We start from the raw sequence: 22544 nt of genomic DNA on the forward strand, positions 1-22544 counted from the left end.
AAGAGATGGCGATATCTTCCATGCTACACACATTATAGGCGGTTCCCAAACAGAATGGTAAAGTTTATACCCCCCTCCACCAACAAGCATCAATCCATGGCTTGCTCGAAACAACGAGTGCCTCCAACTAGCAACAGCCCCGGGGAAGTTTCGTTTGCAATTAATTTGATTTGATTTGCATAAAGCATGGGACTTGGCATCCCGGTGACCAGCCATTTTCTCGTGAGTGAGGAGCGGAGTCCACTTCTCTTGAGAATAACCCGCCTAGCATGGAAGATACAGACAGCCCTAGTTGATACATGAGCTATTCGAGCATACAAAACAGAATTTCATTTGAAGGTTTAGAGTTTGGCACATACAAATTTACTTGGAACGGCAGGTAGATACCGCATATAGCAAGGTATAGTGGACTCATATGGAATAACTTTGGGGTTTAAGGGATTGGATGTACAAGAAGTATTCCCGCTTAGTACAAGTGAAGGCTAGCAAAAGACTAGGAAGCGACCGACTAGAGAGCGACAACAGTCATGAACATGCATTAAAATTAATGAACATTGAGTGCAAGCATGAGTAGGATATAATCCACCATGAACATAAATATCGTGAAGGCTATGTTGATTTTGTTTCAACTACATGCGTGAACATATGCCAAGTCAAGTCACTTGAATCATTCAAAGGAGGATACCACCCTATCATACCACATCACAACCATTTTAATAGCATGTTGGCACGCAAGGTAAACCATTATAAGCTCCTAGCTAATTAAGCATGGCATAAGCAACTATAATCTCTAATTGTCATTGCAAACATGTTTATTCATAATTGGCTGAATCAGGAACGATGAACTAATCATATTTACAAAAACAAGAGAGGTCGAGTTCATACCAGCTTCTCTCATCTCAATCAGTCCATCATATATCGTCATAATTGCCTTTCACTTGCACGATCGAACGATGTGAAAATAATAAGAGTGCACGTGCATTGGACTAAGCTGGAATCTGCGAGCATTCAATAAACAGGAGAAGACAAGGCAATATGGGCTCTTGGTTAAATCAACAATAATGCATATAAGAGCCACTTCAACAATTTAATCATGGTCTTCTCCTATCGACCCCCAAAGAAAAGAAATAAAACTATTTACACGGGAAAGCTCCCAACAAGCAAAAGAAGAACGGGAAATCTTTTTGGGTTTTCTTTTTAATTACTACTACGGCAAGAACAGTAAACTAACTAAAAGCTATTACTAATTTTTTTTGTTTTTCTTAAGGTTTTTCAAACACACAAGAAGAAAGCATAAAAAGAAAATAAACTAGCATGGATATTACAGTGAAAGAGTATGAACACCGACATCTAGCAATGAGTGTGTGAACATGAAAGTAATGTCGGTGAGAAATACGTACTCCCCCAAGCTTAGGCTTTTGGCCTAAGTTGGTTTATTGCCACGGATGGCCTGGCGGATATCCATAGTTGTAACCGGGGTCGTACTGAGATGCAACGGCTATTGCCTCCTGAGCTGCAGTGTGGCGGCGAGCTGCCTCCGCCCTCCTCTCATACTCATCTGCCTCCTCTCTGGTAATAAAATGTCTTCCTTTTGCCTGATAATCAAAGAAGGCAGGAGCAGGGAGAGTAATATGGACAGCACGACGTCTGTTAAAGATTAAGCAATACTGGAGGGACTGCTCGTTCCTCTCAAGAAAATGATGATGAACCATGGCATTATAATCTAAATAAACATTAGGCAGCTCAACATCATACTCACGTATAGGTACCTCAAGAAAATTAGCTAGACGGATTGCATAAATTCCTCCAAAGAAATCTCCATTAATTTTATTATTATGCAACCTACGTGCAACAATAGCTCCCAAATTATAAGATTTATCTCCTAACACAGCACTCCTAAGAATACTGAGATCAGGGACACACATGTGACATGCTTCATCCTTACCATTGATGCACCTACCTATGAAGAGAGCAAAATAATTTATAGCAGGAAAATGAATACTCCCTATGGTAGCTTGTGTTATGTCTCTAGATTCACCCATAGTTATACTGGCGAGAAAATCTCTAAATTCAGATTTGCGAGGTTCACGAGGACTACCCCATTGTGGAAGTTTGCAAGCAGTGGTAAAATCCTATAAGTCCATAGTATAAGAATTCTCATAAAGATCAAACAGGACAGTTTGAGAATTGCGTGAAGATGAAAATTCAAACCTCCTCACAAAGGAACTAGTGAGATAGTGGTACTGGGGGCACTTTTCTGCCTCAAAGCTCACAAGATCGTCATTACGCAAATATGCGTTAAATTCTTCCTTGATTTCTGCTCGATCCATAAAGTCTTCTGAAGGCCACTCACAAGGCCGCACTGGGGCGTCCCTTGGTGGTTCATCATCAGCATCACGCATTGCAAGCCTGGGTCCTTGCTTCCTTGAAGGACCACCTTGGTACATTTTCCTAAACATCTTTCTTCCTCTGAAAGATTTCTGAAATTTTTAGTAACTTCAAATAAAAGTGAACCAAGCTCAACAAAATTGATAGCAACTACTCCTACAAGTGCCTAGAGCCTATATCATGCATTAGAACTACTTGGAACCATATAAATTTGACATGGAAGCTCAAGAACATGGTCACTTAGGCAGCACAAATTTGCAATGAATAAAGCACTAGAACAAAAACTAATTGGACCAATGGAGGAGTACATACCAAGGAACAATCCCCCCAAGCAGTTTTGTGAGACGTGCTTTGAGCAAGGAGATCGAAAATCGCAGCAAAATGAGCTAGAACTCGTGCTTGAGCTGGATGGTGAATTTTTTGGGAGGAAGAAGAAGTGTGTGGGTGCAGGAATAAGTGGAGAGGAGCCACCGTGGGCCCACGAGGCAAGGGGCCGCGCCCTGGACCCTCGTGGCCAGGTGCTTGCTCCCCCTGTTGTGTTCTCAGTGCCAGATATTCTCAAATATTCCAGAAAAAATCATATTTCAATTTCAGGGCATTTGGAGAACTTTTTTTTCGGGGTATTTTTATATTGCACGGATAATTCAGAAAACAGACAGGAAAATACTATTTTTACTTTATTTAATCTAAATAACAGAAAGTAAAAGGAGGGTACAGAAGGTTGTGCTTTCTAACTTCATCCATCTCATGCTCATCAAAAGGAATCCACTAACAAGGTTGATCAAGTCTTGTTAACAAACTCATTCCGAATAACATGGAACCGGAGAAATTTCGAATAACACTATGTTACCTCAACGGGGATATGCACATCCCCAATAATAAGAATATCATATTTCTTTTTGACAGTAGGAAGAGGAAATTCAAAACCTCCAATAATAATCGATGGAATTTTTCCAATAGAGTTGATACTATGAACTTGAGGTTGTTTCCTCGGAAAGTGTACCGTATGCTCATTGCCATTAACATGAAAAGTGACATTGCCTTTGTTGCAATCAATAACAGCCCTTGCAGTATTCAAAAAGGGTCTTCCAAGAATAATAGACATACTATCGTCCTCGGGAATATCAAGAATAACAAAGTCCGTTAAAATAGTAACGTTGGCAACCACAACAGGCACATCCTCACAAATACCGACAGGTATAGCAGTTGATTTATCGGCCATTTGCAAAGATATTTCAGTAGGTGTCAACTTATTCAAATCAAGTCTACGATATAAAGAGAGAGGCATAACACTAACACCGGCTCCAAGATCACACAAAGAAGTTCTAACATAGTTTCTTTTAATGGAGCATGGTATAGTTGGTACTCCTGGATCTCCTAGTTTCTTAGGTATTCCACCCTTAAAAGTGTAATTAGCAAGCATGGTGGAAATTTCAGCTTCCGGTATCTTTCTTTTATTAGTGACAATTTCTTTCATATACTTAGCATAAGGGTTCATTTTGAGCATATCAGTCAAACGCATACGCAAGAAGATAGGTCTAATCATTTCAGCAAAGCGCTCAAAATCCTCATCATCCTTTTTCTTGGATGGTTTGGGAGGAAAAGGCATGGGTTTCTGAACCCATGGTTCTCTTTCTTTACCGTGTTTCCTAGCAACAAAGTCTCTCTTATCATAACGTTGATTCTTTGACTGTGGGTTATCAAGATCAACAGCAGGTTCAATTTCTACATCATTATCATTACTAGGTTGAGCATCACCATGAACATCTTCATTAATATTATCACTAGGTTCATGTTCATTACCAGATTGTGTTTCAGCATCAGAAATAGAAATATCATTTGGATTCTCAGGTGGTTCAGCAATAGGTTCACTAGAAGCATGCAAAGTCATATCATTTTTCTTTTTCTTCTTTTTAGAAGAGCTAGGTGCATCTAAATTAGTTCTTTGAGAATCTTGCTCAATTCTCTTAGGATGGCCTTCCGGATACAAAGGTTCCTGAGTCATTTTACCAGTTCTAGTAGTCACTCTAACAACATAATCATTATTCTTATTATTTAATTCATTGAGCAAATCATTTTGAGCTTTAAGTACTTGTTCTACTTGAGTGGTAACCATAGAAGCATGTTTACTAATGAGTTTAAGTTCACCTTTAACTCTAGACATATAATCACCCAAGTATTCAAGCGTATCGGAATTATATTTCAATTGTCTACCAAAATAAGCATTAAAGTTTTCTTGTTTAACAATGAAATTGTCAAACTCATCTAAGCATTGTCTAGCAGACTTATAGCGATGGATATCACCTTCATCAAATCTATAGAGAGAATTTACCTTTACTACCTGTGTCGGGTTATCAAGACCATGAGTTTCTTCAATAGGTGATGGATTAAGATCATATGTTTCTTCAACAGGCGGTAAATTAAGACCATGTATTTCTTCAATAGGAGGTAAATTCTTAACATCTTCGGCTTTAATACCTTTTTCTTTCATAGATTTCTTTGCCTCTTGCATATCTTCCGGACTGAGAAATAGAACACCCCTCTTCTTCGGAGTTGGTTTATGAATAGGCTCAGGAGTTGGCTCAGGAAGTGTCCAATTATTTTCATTTGTCAACATATTATTCAATAAAATTTCAGCTTCATCCGGTGTTCTTTCCCTGAAAACAGAACCAGCACAACTATCCACGTAATCTCTGGAAGCATCGGTTAGTCCATTATAAAATATATCAAGTATTTCATTTTTCTTAAGAGGATGATCAGGCAAAGCATTAAGTAATTGGAGAAGCCTCCCCCAAGCTTGTGGGAGACTCTCTTCTTCAGTTTGCACAAAATTATATATATATATATATCCCTTAAAGCAGCTTGTTTCTTATGAGCAGGGAAATATTTAGCAGAGAAGTAATAAATCATATCCTGGGGACTACGCACACAACCAGGGTCAAGAGAATTAAACCATATCTTAGCATCACCCTTTAATGAGAATGGAAATATTTTAAGGATATAAAAGTAGCGAGTTCTCTCATCATTAGTGGACAGGGTGGCTATATCATTTAATTTAGTAAGATGTGCCACAACAGTTTCAGATTCATAGCCATAGAAAGGATCAGATTCAACCAAAGTAATTATATCAGGATCAACAGAGAATTCATAATCCTTATCAGTAACACAGATAGGTGAAGTAGCAAAAGCAGGGTCAGGTTTCATTCTAGCATTAAGAGATTGCTGCTTCCATTTAGCTAATAACTTCTTAAGATCATATCTATCATTGCAAGCAAAAATAGCTTTAGCAATTTATCCATCCATGACATAGCCCTCAGGCACAACAGGTAATTCATATTTATTAGGGGGAGAGTCTTCATCATCACTTTCGTCAATATTATCAGTTTCAATAATTTCATTCTCTCTAGCCCTAGCAAGTTGTTCATCAAGAAATTCACCAAGTGGCACAGTAGTATCAAGCATAGAAGTAGTTTCATCATAAGTATCATGCATAGCAGAAGTGGCATCATCAATAACATGCGACATATCAGAATTAATAGCCGAAGCAGGTTTTGGTGTCGCAAGCTTACTCAAAACAGAAGGTGAATCAAGTGCAGAGCTAGATAGCAGTTCCTTACCTCCCCTCGTAGTTGAGGGATAAATTGTTGTTTTTGCGTCTTTCAAGTTCTTCCTAGTGACCAGCAGATATAAATCCCAAGTGACTCAAAGAATAGAGCTATGCTACCCGGCAACGGCGCCAGAAAATAATCTTGATAACCCACAAGTATAGGGGATCACAACAGTTTTCGAGGGTAGAGTATTCAACCCAAATTTATTGATTCGACACAAGGGGAACCAAAGAATATTCTCAAGTATTAGTAGTTGAGTTGTCAATTCAACCACACCTGGATAACTTAGTATCTGCAGCAAAGTGTTTAGTAGCAAAGTAATATGAAAGTAACGGTAACGGTAGCAAAAGTAATATTTTTAGGTTTTGTAGTGATTATAACAGTAGCAACGGAAAAGTAAATAAGCGAAGAACAATATGTGAAAAGCTCGTACACATTGGATCGGTGATGGAGAATTATGCCGGATGTGGTTCATCATGTAACAGTCATAACATAGGGTGACACAGAACTAGCTCCAATTCATCAATGTAATGTAGGCATGTATTCCGAATATAGTCATACGTGCTTATGGAAAAGAACTTGCATGACATCTTTTGTCCTACCCTCCCGTGGCAGCGGGGTCCTAATGGAAACTAAGGGATATTAAGGCCTCATTTTAATAGATTACCGGACCAAAGCATTAACACATAGTGAATACATGAACTCCTCAAACTAAGGTCATCACCGGGAGTGGTCCCGATTATTGTCACTTCGGGGTTGCCGGATCATAACACATAGTAGGTGACTATAGACTTGCAAGATAGGATCAAGAACTCACATATATTCATGAAAACATAATAGGTTCAGATCTGAAATCATGGCACTCGGGCCCTAGTGACAAGCATTAATCATAGCAAAGTCATAGCAACATCAATCTCAGAACATAGTGGATACTAGGGATCAAACGCTAACAAAACTAACTCGATTACATGATAAATCTCATCCAACCCATCACCGTCCAGCAAGACTACGATGTAATTACTCACGCACGGCGGTGAGCATCATGAAATTGGTGATGGAGGATGGTTGATGATGGCGATGGCGATGGATTCCCCTCTCTGGAGCCCCGAACGGACTCCAGATCAGCCCTCCCGAGAGGTTTTAGGGCTTGGCGGCGGCTCCATATCGTAAAACATGATGAAACTTTCTCCTTGATTTTTTTCTCCCCGAAAACGATTATATGGAGTTGGAGTTGAGGTCGGTGGAGCGTCAGGGGGCCCATGAGGCAGGGGGCGCGCCCCCACCCTCGTGGACAGGTGGAGGCCCCCCTGACGTGGATTCTTCTTCCAGTATTTTTAATATATTCCAAAATAATTCTCCGTGAAGTTTCAGGTCATTCCGAGAACTTTTGTTTCTGGACATAAATAACACCATGGCAATTCTGCTGAAAACAGCGTCAGTCCGGGTTAGTTTCATTCAAATCATGCAAGTTAGAGTCCAAAACAAGGGCAAAAGTGTTTGGAAAAGTAGATACGACGGAGACGTATCACACTCCAAAGTTAAAGGTGTTCGGCTGGTTCCTCCTCTCCGATAGACTAAACACTCGAAACATACTGAAAAGAAGGCACTATAACATTGGGAATAACTTTGATTGCAGCCTGTGTGACAATCATGTTGAAGAAATGGTGGAACATCTCTTTTTCCACTGCACATTCAACACCGCATGTTGGAAGATCTTGGACATCATCTGGATCGAACACACTAACAGACTTGAGCTGGTTGAGATTGCGAAAAAGAATCATGCCATACCCATGTTCATGGACATCTTCCTGGTGGCTGCGTGGAGTTTATGGAAAGAGAGGAATAACAACTTTTCCAGAGGGGTCCCACCGACGATTGCATCCTGGAAACGTAGGTTTAAATCAGAATTTAGCGCCCTGATCCATAGGGCTGCTGAACAAAAGAAACACTTTATTGATGCCTTTGTAAATTCTTTTGTTTAGATACTAGTTAGCCCCCCCCCCCACCCCTCTCTCTCCTCCCTTCACCCCCACACCAAAGTGTGTGTCCCCCCATGTAAATAATTGTATTAGAGAGTAATACACATGCAGTAGAAGTCTTTCCTACTATTTATTTGATCAAAAAAATTAGTCCCTTACGACGGATAAGGGATCGGCTAGGTCCCGATTAGAGAAGTAAAACCGCATTCTTACTCCTCGAACCGGTTATAACAGGGGCGGAGCCAGAAAATTAAGTCGATGGGTTCATTGATTGAATTAATTATTTTGAAGATTTAGTGTGAATTAATTGATTATAGTGGCCAATTTCCCAATTCATATAATAATAGTATAGCAATCAAATACAACATAGCAACTAAACACACAATATTTGATATATATTTTTTACTTAATAAATAATATAGTGCAAGACATACCGGTTGGATGAAATTATAAAATTACTTGCTTACACACAGCAAATAACTTCAGGTTTAGCTTCACTCTTCGAAATACTAGAAAAATTGACATATTAGTTTGACAAGTTTATAGTACCATAAATTGAAAGAAGCATGTAAAGTCACTCACATTTTCAGAGTGTGCCCTTTCAATCGTCATATGCATTACTTGCCAATATATCACTCCCAACTTGTCCCTCGATGTACTCTGTTAAAAGGTAGCAGCACAAACAAAAGATCTTTGTGCACCTTGTCATTGTTCTCAAGCCAACCATCATATTCCTTTAACCATTTTGGAATAAATCTCGGTGGATCGTTTGCATGGACCTTCTGCAGTAATGAAATTTAAGCGGTGACATGTAAGGTCTCCAATTAAATATGTCCGCCTTATGTCATCCTACTTCTTAGGATTTCTTGTATAATCTGAAATTCTCTTCCAATCAGCGGAGTCGTAAGGCATATCATCTAAATTAATTTTTCACCGTATAGATGGCGCTTCGGGAGACTATTTGCAGTAACGAGATTCTGATGCAACATGCCTATATCCAATATGTGCCTTGATGACTCCATCATTATCTGAATTTGATGAGCCTAGATCAATCAAAGTTAAGGAAAAAACAAATTAAAAATTAGGGCAAAGGTCATTAATTATCGCACTAGGCTGAACCGAACATGCATAAGAGAAAGAAAATGTGATGATGGGATCTAATTTCTTTGAATTGGGATTGCATGCCCACCTGCTGTTGCAACCGTCTGGTTGCCGCTGGAGATCAGGTGACACGTCGACACCGTGACGGCGAATAGGGTAAAGAGAGAAGGCTAGAGGAAAGGCGGCGGTCTTGGGGAAGCGACAGTCAATTAACGGGACGTGCATCCTGGTGCGTACGATTGTAGTACGTGATATGAATTTGAGGCACGCACCGAGGCAGTAGTAGTTTAATTGTGCGCCTTAGCTGGGCTACTCACGTTAAAAATTTGTGGACTAAAAGGCTTCTAGCTTGTCAATTCCGATCCAATGGGTTCATCCTTCAATTTCTATTGGGTTCATATACAAAACTACCCACATGCACAACGCTAGCTCCGCCCCTGGGTTATAAGGGATCGGTTAGAAATGCCCTATGGAGTCAGCTTATCAATTAGTTCACCACTACTAGCTTTCAAATTAACACTAATTTTGCACTGTGCGCAATTGCAAAGCCTGGATAGTCATGGACCGAACGAATTATGAGGCCAAACAAATTGCAAGTTACGTAGAAAGAATGGATGCCATTCTGTACCACGCCATTTTGCATGCGACTCATCCTTGGAGAATGGAATACAGAGCATTGAACAACGGAACTAAATTTCTGCACACATGGGGCCTACACCTATACATCTGAGACCATGAACACAAATCTCGTTATCCCGCAGCAATTAAGACGGCTACTGTACTTTGGATCCTACACAGGAGAGGGGCCAACGACGCGCGCGGCGTTCGGGGGATCGGATCACTGTGATCAGCTGCAGAGTGCTAGCCTCCAGTAGTCGTGCTTGGAGTCGACGTGGCAGAGCACGGCGAGGAAGATGTCCTCGTCGCAGGGCAGGCACAGCTTGGCGTCGGCGGCGAACTCGTACTCCTCCCGCGCGCGGTCGAGCAGCTCCCGGAACAGCGGGTGGTCGAGGGAGGACACGCGGACGACGTACCGCCGCAGCTCCTCCCCGACGTACACCACCGTGTGGCCCCTCGGCACGTCCACCGGGATGGCCTCGTCGCCGGCCTCGAGTTGCACCCACGCGCTCGCCGTCGGGCCGAGCAGCTGCAGCTCGGCGCTGAGCTTCCTGCACGCGCCCAGGAACGACCTGAGGAGCCTCCTGTTGGACCGCCGTCCTCCCTTCATGCCGCTCGAACGTACCATGCGTACGTGTGTCTGTGTGGCACTGTGTGGTGACACTGCTGCATATATTCTGTATATATACGCGGCCATGCAACTGGGCCTGTGCCTTGTGGATTGGTCGACATTAATGGTTGTAGCCTCAGAGGCATGTGCTATGTTTGTTTAGCTTGTGGCAAGCTGGAAAACTAGACTCTTGAGGTGACGTTTGGATGTGCGTACGCAAAAGAGAACGAAAGAAAACCGATCGTACATTGGTATATACGTTTGCACGGTCTAGGCCGCAACGGCCAAGGGGATTCCTTATGTCACTTATCGTTATGCGGGCAATAGTTGCATCCACGGTGATGCCGTCGTCGCGATGGTTGAAAATTACCTGTGTCTGCATTAAGTCGTGCATGTGCTGCCATTAGCGTACAGTCGTACACCATCACCACTGGCCTACGTACCTTTCTACGGATGGATCAACCGAGGCAGGAATTCCGCCACGATATTCTGGTCAAATGAGTGGCTTGCAGTCTCGAGCAACCACTGCGTACAGCTTGACACGAACTTATCGGCAGGCGCATGTTGAACACGCAAAGGCCACAGCCCTTGACAGGATATAAAACAGTTTTCAGTACAAAAGGTATTGGCAGCGCGTACGTCCTTGAACGTATGGAACTGGTACATCACCGTGTACGTACTACTACGTAGTCCTTTTCTCCTCCTCCCATCTCCTTCAACCAAAATGGTCGATCGACGTCACCAAGATTCTGGAGCGGCGCGTTCTCTCTCCAATAATGGGAGGAGGATCGAGCGGCCGAGCAACTAACTGCGTCTCGAAGTTGTGGAAGGAGTTAGATTCTTGCACACATCGCCTTGAGGTCGGGGAGGAGATAAGCTAGGGCGCGAGGACAGGGATGGGGGCTCGCGGCCTCATTGGACGGGGTGACGGCGGCGGCGGCGGCGGCATTCATTGCGGTGAAAGGAAGCTCTGCTGGGACTGCTCCTCGCTCTCCGGAGCCACCGGCCGGCGGCCGAGCGGTACGCTGCCAGCTTCACATTCTGCTTTCGAGGTCAAGGAACTGCATGCATCGTCGGCGGCGGCGGCATGGGAAGAATTGGACGACGGGTGCGTGGTCTATTCCTTGCTTGTTGCGAGTAATGCGGTCACATCGCTCATTACCTTTTTCTACGTGGGCCGGCCGAGTAAGAATCCTGCTGTATCAATTAGGCGGTACGTGTTTCTTCTTCCTTTTTCTTTTGAGCTGAGCACGTTTCTGCTTGAACATAGATATTATTTTTTTGGTATAATCTACTGGAGTACCACCATTTTCTATTTTTATTTTAAATACTTCTTATCATATATATATTCTGTAAAATATATTATTTCACTGGTTTTCCGCATCCTTTCTTCAAAAGTAGAAGCAAAAAAAAGTGCACATGTTGCAAATCAGTGTTCGTGTAACTAAAAAGAGGTGTTCCGTATTTTTTTAAATGTTCATCCAACTAGAAATTTGTCCACAAATTTTTAATTCAAAAGTGGTATTTTTATAAATGTACATGTAAGTAAAAAATGTTCTTCATCTATGAAAAATATTGTCCATTGCCTTCTTCACAAAGGGTCAGCATGTATTGAAAAACATCATAGCGTATTAAAAAACATCAGAAATTAAAAAAATGTTCATCATGTTTGTACAGAAGGGTAATTATGCATTAAAAATGTTCATCGCGTATTAAAAAAATCTTCATAGTGTATGAAAAAATTGGTTGTCGTATTCTTAATAAAGGTTCATCATAAACTTAAAATGGTCATATTAAATTGTTTATAGTGCAATAAAAATTTATCTCGTATAAAAATTGTTCATGAAGTATTAAAAAATATTCATCACCTATTAAAAAATATTTATCCCATATTACAAAAGTGTTCATCATATTTTGGAAAAAGGTTCATCGTGTATTTAAAATATAGCAGTCGTGTACTAAAGGAATCAGAGGAGCGGATTTGGAAGAAAAAAAATGGTATCTTGGTCCGGCCCATGTACATGAGACGTGTGGGCGAGCACTCGTTATGATTCACAACAAGAAATTATAGCTTTCGTCGAGTTACATGGGATGACATTGTTGTGCACCAGGCGATGAAGATAGAACGGCCGAGAAAGGTGCAATCACTTTGTAGCAACCTGGTGGTGAGAAAGCCAACAAGTCGATCGGCAATTCCCATCATGGGAAGATACAAAAATGAATGACATACTAGTTGAGCTTCATCCCATGGAATAAGTTTTATGGCGCCAAAGGTCTCGGATTTAGGGGCTCGCATCAAGGGACAAAAACACACAATAAGCCACCAAAAAGCGAGCATGCGAAGGAGGGAAAATAATTTTTTTGGCTAGGGATGATGGCTTCACCATCGAGGATCTCCGTGAGATGTAGATGTTGGTTATGTACTTTTATAAAACCCTTTTTGAATCTGAGGGCGGTTCTTGAGCCTTACGGCAGGGAGGAAGTCAAAGTGGCCCTTTTCAGATGTTTCCAAATAAAGCCCTCGGGCGTAACGACTACTCGGCTCACTTTTTACGATGGCATTGGGGACTTGTGGTGTGGAGGTTGTAGCGAAAGCTCTTTCTATCCTACATGGAGAATAAAGTGTTTTTTAGGAGTAACTTTGTGTTCATTGCAAAAAGCATCCATAGCACATACACACAACATTTACCCAAAGGACCTAGAAATACATGATTCCCGGACAGTTGCACAAAGAACCTCGAAAGAAATAAAGTTCAAACTCAGTCCTATGAGACCCTTGTACACATCATCATCTACGCTCATTGCCGACCACGGTTGTCGCTGAAGCACCGCTGGAGATAGGACAGACGAGCAGCCCCACAAACCGGATCTCCCGAAGCACCATAGCTGAAGCAGCTTTGTGAATGATTGAGGAGCCTGTTGTAGAACGACAAGGCCGAATCTTTATGGCTCGTCGGCAAGGGAACATCCCCGTTCTCGTCAGATTGCAGATCCGCCAACTCCGCTCGATGCCGTCGAATGAGGGGATCAGATCAGCTCGCCATATTCCACAAGCCCTTGTACTAGGTCACCATGTCCCAAGGGTCACCGGCGCCGCCACCATACGAAGAGGGAGCCACCACTGGCCGGATCATCCCAAAGCATCCTCCTTGTCCCTCGAGTTGTGCTGGAGGATACACCGCCATGACGTAGGCGGACCCGGAGGACAAAGGACAAGAGCTAGGTCGTCGTCGTCGTCTCGCCGACCTAGCTCTACCACCCAGATCTCTCCATCCACGCATGACCCGCGAGCAGACCGTAGCTCGCCCATATCTCCCACCCAATGCTCCAAGGACTGTAGCAGGGAAAGATCTGAAGCGCCATTATTGACTGTCGTCGCGACTCCGACCACCACCCAACGAGCGTGAGGCCCGTGGGGGAGTGGAGTCGCCGGATCCAAAGCCGGAACCCTGGTCGCCCCTCCAGTCGCCTTTGGGAGGGAGAGAGAGGCAGAGACGCGTGTGACGGACTCTCGAACTTGTGTGGCCGTTAATGAAACTATTCTTATTATGACCTACAAGGTAACAAATCCCACATAATTCTATCAATTCTGACCTATGAGTCTCTGCAACATTATATAAGATTGTGTACAATCAGCTTTTGTTTGAGGTTGTCATATCACTGATAACATCATCTCAGCATATGAATGTCTTAATTCATGAAAAGGAACAAAGCCAAATATATATATATTTTGTGCTGGAGTTGAGTGGATTATTTACAAGTGATCATGACTATGTTAGGGTTTGCACCAGCTTGGATCTCCATGGTTATCGGCTTAGTGAGTTCCTTAAATTATTAGTTTTATTTAATGATATTAAACTTGAGGAATTCAAACCCTCCCAAGGAATCCATCAAGGGTACTCTATTTCTTCATACTTATTCTTATTGGCAGCAGGGGCATTTCGTGCCTGTTAAAAGGTAAAGGTCAGCCATCACACCTTAGTTGTATTAGAGTAGCTCAATCGGCGTTGCTGGTTAGCCACATGCTTTTTGCAAACGACAGCTTGTTGTTTTCCAAGGCATGTGGTGATTGAGAAATAGAGTTTTCTTTTTATTGGGTTGTTATTGCCAGGCTTTGGTAGATAGAATAAATTTGTCAAAATCTTTGAAATCCTTTAGTAAGGGCTGCCATCAATCGGTCATAAATGAAATGAAACATATTATCGACGTCCATGATCAATCTTTATCGGAAAAATATTTGGGCATGCCATACGATGTTGCCAACTGATGCCAGCGGAGTCGAGTGTGTACCATGTATCAGTTTTGCCTCATCCTTCATCTTCGGAGGCCTATTTGACACCGGAAAGCAAGGGAAACCACGTCCAAGTAAAGTTTAATTCATTTGCTTTTAGATATATGTTTTCTCAATGACAATGTCTTAATGTTGAGGAGAAGTCGCATGGAATAAAACCCACTCGCTTTATCTTTTTCGTGGTATAGTTGTCAATTGGATAAAAATGAGTCTGATGTTTGGTCTCGCGGATCATCATCTCCCGATATGTTCTAGTGTTCCCAAGTGCTCGAAACTATCTTGGTAGTGGTAACTGTGATGATGGTGTCAGTTGTGCTGTGTTTAGAAAGTTCACTTTTCATTATTTCATGGTCTCGGTCTTTTCCTCTGATACGGTATTGAAGTAATGGCTCAACAATTTGCTTCGCAAGAGGGATAACACAATGTGTTAATTGAATCTTAGGTTCTCAGCTATTGTTTGGGTAACTCATGCGGTTTCCTAAAATCTTTAACGTTAGTCCAATTTGCACATGTAGTCTCATGTAATATTCACTGAAATCGTGACGGAACATAGGTGACGCAAACAATGAACAAAGTAAGTAATTTTGAAGAACCTTGGTGTAATATGTAGGCCTTCACAAGCCGCTTTATAGTTCCTTTTTCAAGTATAGCAGGTCAAACGTACTATATTCAATAAATGAATAAAAGTCAAATATTTACTAAAAGAACTTGACTGTGATTCTACCCAATGTATATAAATAAAAGACTCGTGTTGCATGATTTTTCTATGTTCACGTTGTCGGCTAACGTTCAGTTTCTTCCTCCCTTTTCCCCACAGTATTCTCTATTTTTATTTACCCCCAACGTTGCTGATGTTTTGTATTCCCCGCAAAGGTTTCTTGGTTGCCCCGCTTCTTCCCTCTACTCCACCATTCCGCCCAAACACACATAGATTCCTTTCTTCTTCTGCATTACAACGGTCCCCTCTAATTCATGTCTTCTCCACGGACGATGTTGGTGCTCCTCCTCCCCCGAAGATCCCCCATCAAGGTGTCATGTCTTATCCACATTAGCCTCTCTCTCTCTCTATCTATCTATCTATCTATCTATCTCTATCTCTATCTCTATCTCTTCACCTTCTCCTTTGTCAAACAAATTCCACTACTTAGAAACAAATGCATTCATGTCATAGAAAGAAACTGATGGATTTACTCCTACCTCATCATGCACGGGTAACCAACGCGGTTGATCCCTCTTTAAGCAATGGGCTCCTCTATTCCGGTCATCAATTCATTTCTACACATCTGGTCAAGAGTCCCCGGGTGACGCTCTGTTTTGGTCACCAATCCTTGCTGATGCGGAGCAAACTGCGGAGGCCCTTCAGTACAGTGCTTTGACCTACACAACCAGGCCAGTCCTAGCGACTATATCACAAGCCAAGAGACATTGGCGAGAAAGCTCGAGAGGTCCAGGCGGGGAATCATCTTCTGTTTTAGAGAGGAAAGATGATGAAGACATACAAAGGATGTTAAGAGGTCAGTCGATGAACGCATGCAAAGGACAATCGGGTTTTGGGTGCATGCAGGACTCGAAGGGCGTTTATGCAATTCTATGATGATGGATGAAGGGCCAGAAGGTTGGGACATTTTTTATTATTCTCCCTTGTTGATCCAAATTTCTCCTAAAAAGGTTTATTTGAAATTTGGAGCTGATAGATTGTCCGCTTCTTCCTTTATTCCGTCCTATCCAAAATTAGGCAAATGAATCATTGTGAATATGTTACCAAGATCACTTCCGTCATCAGCTAAAAAAGAAATGACTTCCAACATAGTTATGTAGCAAATTGTCAAAGTCAAGAAAAATTTAAATCGTACACTATGTCTGTGTAGCAAATCGTCAAAGTCAAGTCAAGAAAACTCTGGACCACTTGCCATGGTCGACAAATCTACTACCCCTTTAAAAGTATGAGTAGTGACAGATCCATACCATCTTAGCCGTCTAATCACATGATTCAATGTCCAGACCAACCGCCTTGCTCAAACATCATCCTTCCCGCATTCTTTCTATAAAAATTTTGCCATGCTCTGAGAAAATTGGATACTTGCCATTCTCAACATCTAGGTTAGCATAATTGCCATTCTCAACACTAGTTTCTCATAATTGCCACTTTCTAGATTAACTTAGCAAAAATTGCTGCTAGGTTCATTGAGACACTCATTATCATGCCATTAGTACCTATTTTATTCTTGTTCTTTTCCTTTCTCCATTAACAGGTTGTGGATAAGAACCAAAGTTCACATTGGCTATCTGGCTATATCATCCGGTTCAACTAGCTCGATCGGTCGAATCCTCACCTAATTGCACATGTACCACCCACCTAGTCAAAGAAGGAGAAGAAGATAAAAGGGAAGAATGTCAAATATAAAGAGGCGCATCCAGTGGAGGGAATACTAGCCTACCATGGACTAGTAGGTACACATTGGCTCTGTAAATGATGCTTACTTAAGAGTCCGGAGCACGGATATGTTTCTTTATATTAGCATGTATCCAAGTGGAGCCAACTGCCAAAGAAGTGTTTGCCCCACATGGACGGCGGTTTAGTGTATGGATCAGCTCAGTAGTATCTTAGGTTGTTTTCACTTTGTCAAAATATAATAGTTTCCTTTTCGTGTGTTTGGATCTTCATGGATTATGTGCATTTTTGTTGTGCGCATGCTGGGTAAGGACTTTTTATGGTTGTATCACCTTGAGAGGCATTTGAGTCAATAAAACTCTTTTAATAAAACTAAACTAACATATGGTATTGAAAAAACATGACTATTACTGTCCAATGAACATTTTTTTGTTGAGCACACATCACATGTCGAAGGATTTAAAAAATAATTCATAATTTACAACTTGTAAGAGATTGATTGTCTATTATAAAACTCACACACAATCAGATCAAATAGAAGCAACGCTAACCTCGGAATACAATAGACATGGTAACAAGGTTCAGAAGAAACATAAGTATTACATAAGAAGGAACATAAATATGTGCATGTAGTAGTTTTAATAGATCATTATGCATGTGTTAACTCACCTTGCATAATAGGAACTTCTTGGATTTATGGGTTGGTTCTCACTTTCACCCACAGGATACCCACTTAATTCTATGTCATACCCTCTAGTAGATTCTCGTCCAAGAAGGTTTTCTGCTTCCGGCTCAACATCGAGCCGTACCCAAGGATGCAGTGAAAGTTTCCTCAATCTGTTGAGCTCATCAGCGACCTCTTTCATAGATGGTCTGTTGTCACCACACATATCTAGGCATTTCTTAGCTAGGTCTGCAAGTCCTGCCAGCAACTCCTTGCTTTCTTGGACTTTAACGTGGCTAACCAGCACATCATTTAGGTTATTCTCCTTCATAGCAGACAAGAAAATCAATGCTAAGCTTCTTTGCTTCTCAGACCCCTCGAGCTTTAGTGGCAACTGACCCGTGAGAATTTCTAAAAGGATAACTCCAAAGCTGTACACATCACTTTTGTCCGTTAACTGGCATGTTTGCATGTATTCGGGATCAAGGTAACCACAAGTACCTTTAACCATTGTGATAAACTGCTCTTTGTCAGATGGGGCTAGTATGGAGGCTCCAAAGTCTGACACTTTGGCCATATAGTTATCATCAAGCAAGATGTTGGAAGTTTTCACATCACCATGAATTATTGGGGGAGATGCAAATGAATGGAGGAAGCTAAGTCCTTCAGCTGCTTCATGAGCAATCCTTAAGAGAGTACTAAAGGATATTTGCAATGCTTGGTTCTTGCCATGGATAAGCTCGAACAGTGTATCGTTTAGGACAAATTCATATACTAGAATCGGAACTTCCACCTCAAGACAACAACCCAAGAGCTTGACAACATGCTTGTGATTGATTTGAGATAAAATGAGCATCTCTTGGCCGAATTCCCTCTTTTGCCTTTCATCAACCACTGCACATCTTTTAATTGCCACTGGCATGTTGTTTATTATCCCTTTATAGACCGTCCCATGGCCTCCTTTTCCAAGTATTCTGCTACTATTGAAGTTGTCGGTGGCACGTATGAGTTGAGCTTCTGAAAATATAGTAAAAGCAAGACCTTGCTCTCATTTCATCCTATCAAACAAAATCAAGCCTCCATGCTGGCGAAAATACTCCTGCTTAACTTTGTTAAGTTTTTCCGTTTGAATTATCCTCTGTCCCCAGAAGACAATGATCATGATGATAACCATTACACCAAATAATCCCATTATAACTCCTGATGACGTCATTAGATGAGACAATTATTTTTTAGACTAGGGAGAGGGACACTATAAAACATAGTTGGTGTACATTAGCTAAGATTAGATGCATGGTTATCAAAAGTGTCATAAAGTTAATGATCTAGCTAGATGATCACATTTATTTGGGTGTTACCTATTATTAAGCCGGTATTAGGGTTGCATGTATTGCTTTCTTTGACATATTTTTTTCCAAGTCGACAAGAACACCGGTATTCTCCAACGATATTGTGACAATAGCAGTCTGAAGGGCATGGGCCGTGACTGCATTCATTAACATCTGCAAATAATTAGCAAAACAAAATATTATAGTTGTAAGTAAGAAACATAATATTATAGTTGTAAGCAATGTAAAGGGACCCCTACATCCAAGGTGCAGTTTGATGGTTATTATTGCATATATACACTGACACTCGATGTTAATCCATACCTTTGCATCCGTCTTGAAGATAAGGGTTGCCTTCATAACCATTGGTGCAATTGCACGTGTACCCTTGATCATTGGTGGAATCCACACAGTCGCTGTTGCTACTAAGGCATGCGTAAGTGCCCATGTTATTCTGTTTTGCAACATCACATGACTTCACATCTCTCACAGCCCAATCAAGAATCATAGGCACTCGCCCATTGTATGTGTCATTGAACTTGTTGGTATTTATGTACGTAGTATTGAACCTGAATGTCGCTGCCTCCATCAGTACCGCATAGCTGCAAGGGTTGAACTCCCATATTTCACTTGTGTTGACCCCTTTCAAGAAGGTTGTGTCGTAGTAGTACATCCTCTTTGGGATCGCAGTTTGGGAGCAGCCCATGCCAGAGCAGGATCCGTCTGCTAAGTCTGACAAGTTGCGGCACGTTGCGACGCCCAAGCCCTGATAGCCAGTGCCATTGTAGTCGGATATAAATGCAAGGGCGTTGCACCCGATGACGGTGAACTTGTTCTGAACGTCAGAGAGCCGGTAGAGGGAGGAAGGTCGACCTACATAGCCGTCGTAACGGCCGAAAAACTTCATGCTCGTTGTGGAGGCATTGTAACAGTAGGCCGTGATGTAATTGAGCACCCGCAGCGTGCCATGAGTCAAGGAAATGTCCAGAACCTCAAAGTCACCTTTAAATGGTCTGGAGACGCCATCTTGGACCTTGCAACTGATGTTGAAGCCTACTGAGAGTGAGCAGTTCGCACCGATACCGAACGGATACGGTATCTCAACAGTACCACACTGCCTTGGGCAATCTGAACTAGGAACCGCAATTCCAGGTGCATACTGTGCTACAAGCAATACGAGACCGAGGCAAAGCTTCAAGAACACTTGCATACTCTTCGGCTGGAGAACAAATAAATATGACACCGTCAACTAATCCTTTAAAAAATGAAAAGAAAATTTGTTGTACTTCATCCATTCCCTTATACAAGGTCATTATGAAAAATACATTTTGCATCTATACAAGGCCACAATCAGTAACCAAGACAAAAATAAATGATGTTTTCTCGTACTACCAACATGTTTAGTACTTGCATGCATGTAGCCACAATGACACTCGGCTATTTCCTTCTCATTCTTTCCTTGCATGCAAGCGGCGTATTAATGATCCCGGATAACGAAAAGAAAAGTTAGCTTGCAAAACAGTCACTAAATTTTACTTGATACCTGTAATCTGAATTTGTGGCCTTGTATAAGGAAATGAAGTGAGTATGAAAAATGGAGGCCATGTGGTTGGTTAAATTTGGGGATTACTCTACATGAATATAGGCATATAAAAAATAAGCAGCGATTCGGTGCTCGAGCTCATATGCTCCCGAAATCGCTAGCGTCCGCTGCTGCGTTGGGATCCTAGAAAATAGGTTTGCCGTGTCAGAGTCTGAGTGCAGGAAAATTAGGATACTGCGCGTATACGTGCGGGAACAGTGCGCGCTGGCGGGCCCTGGTAGTAGCGGTGGACACCCGTCAGCCCTGTTCCGTTCCTGGTCCGTGTACCAGGAGGCCGATGGTGTGTTGTGCCCTGGCCCGGATTGTTAGTCCAGTACGTCAGCGGGAAACCTGGGCCGTTTTTAGTCGTAAATGTACCGCGGGTCTGGGAATTGAAAATTCTGTGGACAGTTCTAGTGGGTCAGGAAGACTTGCGAACCCTCGTTCCCCTGCTCTCGGCGGCGGCTTGTGCGGCAACGGCAGAGGAGCGGCTAGAGTTCCTGTTGGATCCCGTCGACCGGTGAGTTCCTCGCTTATCCATGCTCCTTTTTCCGTAGATTGGTTCCAGGGGCGCTTCAGTGTTCGTAGACCAGGCCGGTGGAGCACCTCTGACATCCCGGGCGATTGACAGCGTTTGCGACCTTGCAGGTTTCCCTTGAGCGACTAATCAGCTGCTACGGTGGCTGATTTGAATGTCGGGTCCGGGTGCGGGCAAGCTGAGGGTGCCGGGAGCCCGGCGAGGGTTGGAGGAGAGGGGCGATGAAGAAATAATGTATCTACAATCAGGTCGGCACAGTCGACTAACAGGAAGAATCCTGAAGCACGCGGCTGACTAAAAGGTAGTAATATATTGATCAGTTGTTTGGTTAAAACTCCACATTGCCTTTGGGCCATGAACTGGACTGCTGTTTTGTGCTAAATCAATAATTAGTGGATGCAGACATATGTGCGTGGTTGTGGGTGATGGTGGTATATGCACTGAAAAATAGAAAATCTGAAGCGACTCCTTACATAATTCGAGGTTGAGGCTCAGTATTGCACCACCTGACAGGGCACCCTGCGCATCGAGGATTGAGTTTTGATTCACTTGGTGAGGCATACGACTTTTACAACTTGTATTCTTGGGAGATTGGCTTTGGGATTAGGTATGGCAAAAGCAGATCGAACGCTGAGAGCATGAAGTTGATGCAGGAAATTATTTGTGGCACTGTTGTTGTCTTGTTAAATTTCTTCTGATTGCTGAGTCGAAGGCTTGTACTGACTAGAGCCTTCTTTGGCAGCTGAATGTGTGTGTTGCAGGGGAAGCCGGAAGCGGAGAATAGCAGTTCGTGCGGTACATACAGAAGAATGCGAAGGAGAGCCTGAGCCCTCTGTACACGAAGTGAAAGTGCAAACCACATGTTGAAGGGTTATATGCCACCTGCTATCCCGATGCACTTTTTTGTGAGGCAGTATATGAGGCTCCAGATTGAACGTGAGAGGGAGGAAAGCTACGAAGAGTAGAGGACTAATTGTCAGAAAAACTGATGTGTCTGTTCGTTGTTCACCGTTGCTGATTAATTTTCAATTTTTCATTGTCAGTAAAACTGATGTGTGTTGGTGGTGGCAGGGAGGTGTCGTGAGGAGAACAAATCTAGCAATAGAGCAGCATGCAAGCAAAGTGTGCACTCATGCTATGTTTTGGAGCCCCGTCCAAAGGTAGCCCTAGTTTGGAGGCCCAGGAAGGTAGTGTCGGGGCGTCCGTCAGCATGAATGCGCTTCAAGGACTAGCACCACTGGAGTAGCAGAGGGGTGTAGGGAGGCCGTCGAACAGCCGGGGAGAAATCACCACACGAGGCTCTGAGCAAGTGTACCAGGTTTTGCAGCATCTGCCCCCGTGAAGGCCACAATCGGACTTACATGTCCTGATCGTGGAGATGCACCTAAACAGCCCCGCAAGCCCGGAAAGTGCAAGAACTATTGAATGGAAGGGCGACGCAGGAA

The 22544-nt window shown here is 42.6% G+C and overlaps 1 protein-coding gene and 1 pseudogene across 1 annotated transcript; both read right to left on the reverse strand.

Annotated features, from left to right (window-relative positions):
- Positions 1-9664: 9664 nt before the first annotated feature.
- Positions 9665-10333, reverse strand: LOC109750225 (auxin-responsive protein SAUR50). Its single transcript, XM_020309179.3, has one exon. It carries the CDS (start codon positions 10320-10322, stop codon positions 9924-9926), a length of 399 nt encoding a protein of 132 aa, XP_020164768.1. The 5' UTR covers positions 10323-10333; the 3' UTR covers positions 9665-9923.
- A 7105-nt stretch (positions 10334-17438) lies between these two features.
- LOC109750223 (wall-associated receptor kinase 5-like) lies at positions 17439-20189 on the reverse strand (annotated as a pseudogene).
- Positions 20190-22544: the final 2355 nt, after the last annotated feature.

This window comes from Aegilops tauschii, chromosome 2 (genome assembly GCF_002575655.3).
Source record: "Aegilops tauschii subsp. strangulata cultivar AL8/78 chromosome 2, Aet v6.0, whole genome shotgun sequence".
In the NCBI taxonomy this organism is placed as follows: domain Eukaryota; kingdom Viridiplantae; phylum Streptophyta; class Magnoliopsida; order Poales; family Poaceae; genus Aegilops; species Aegilops tauschii.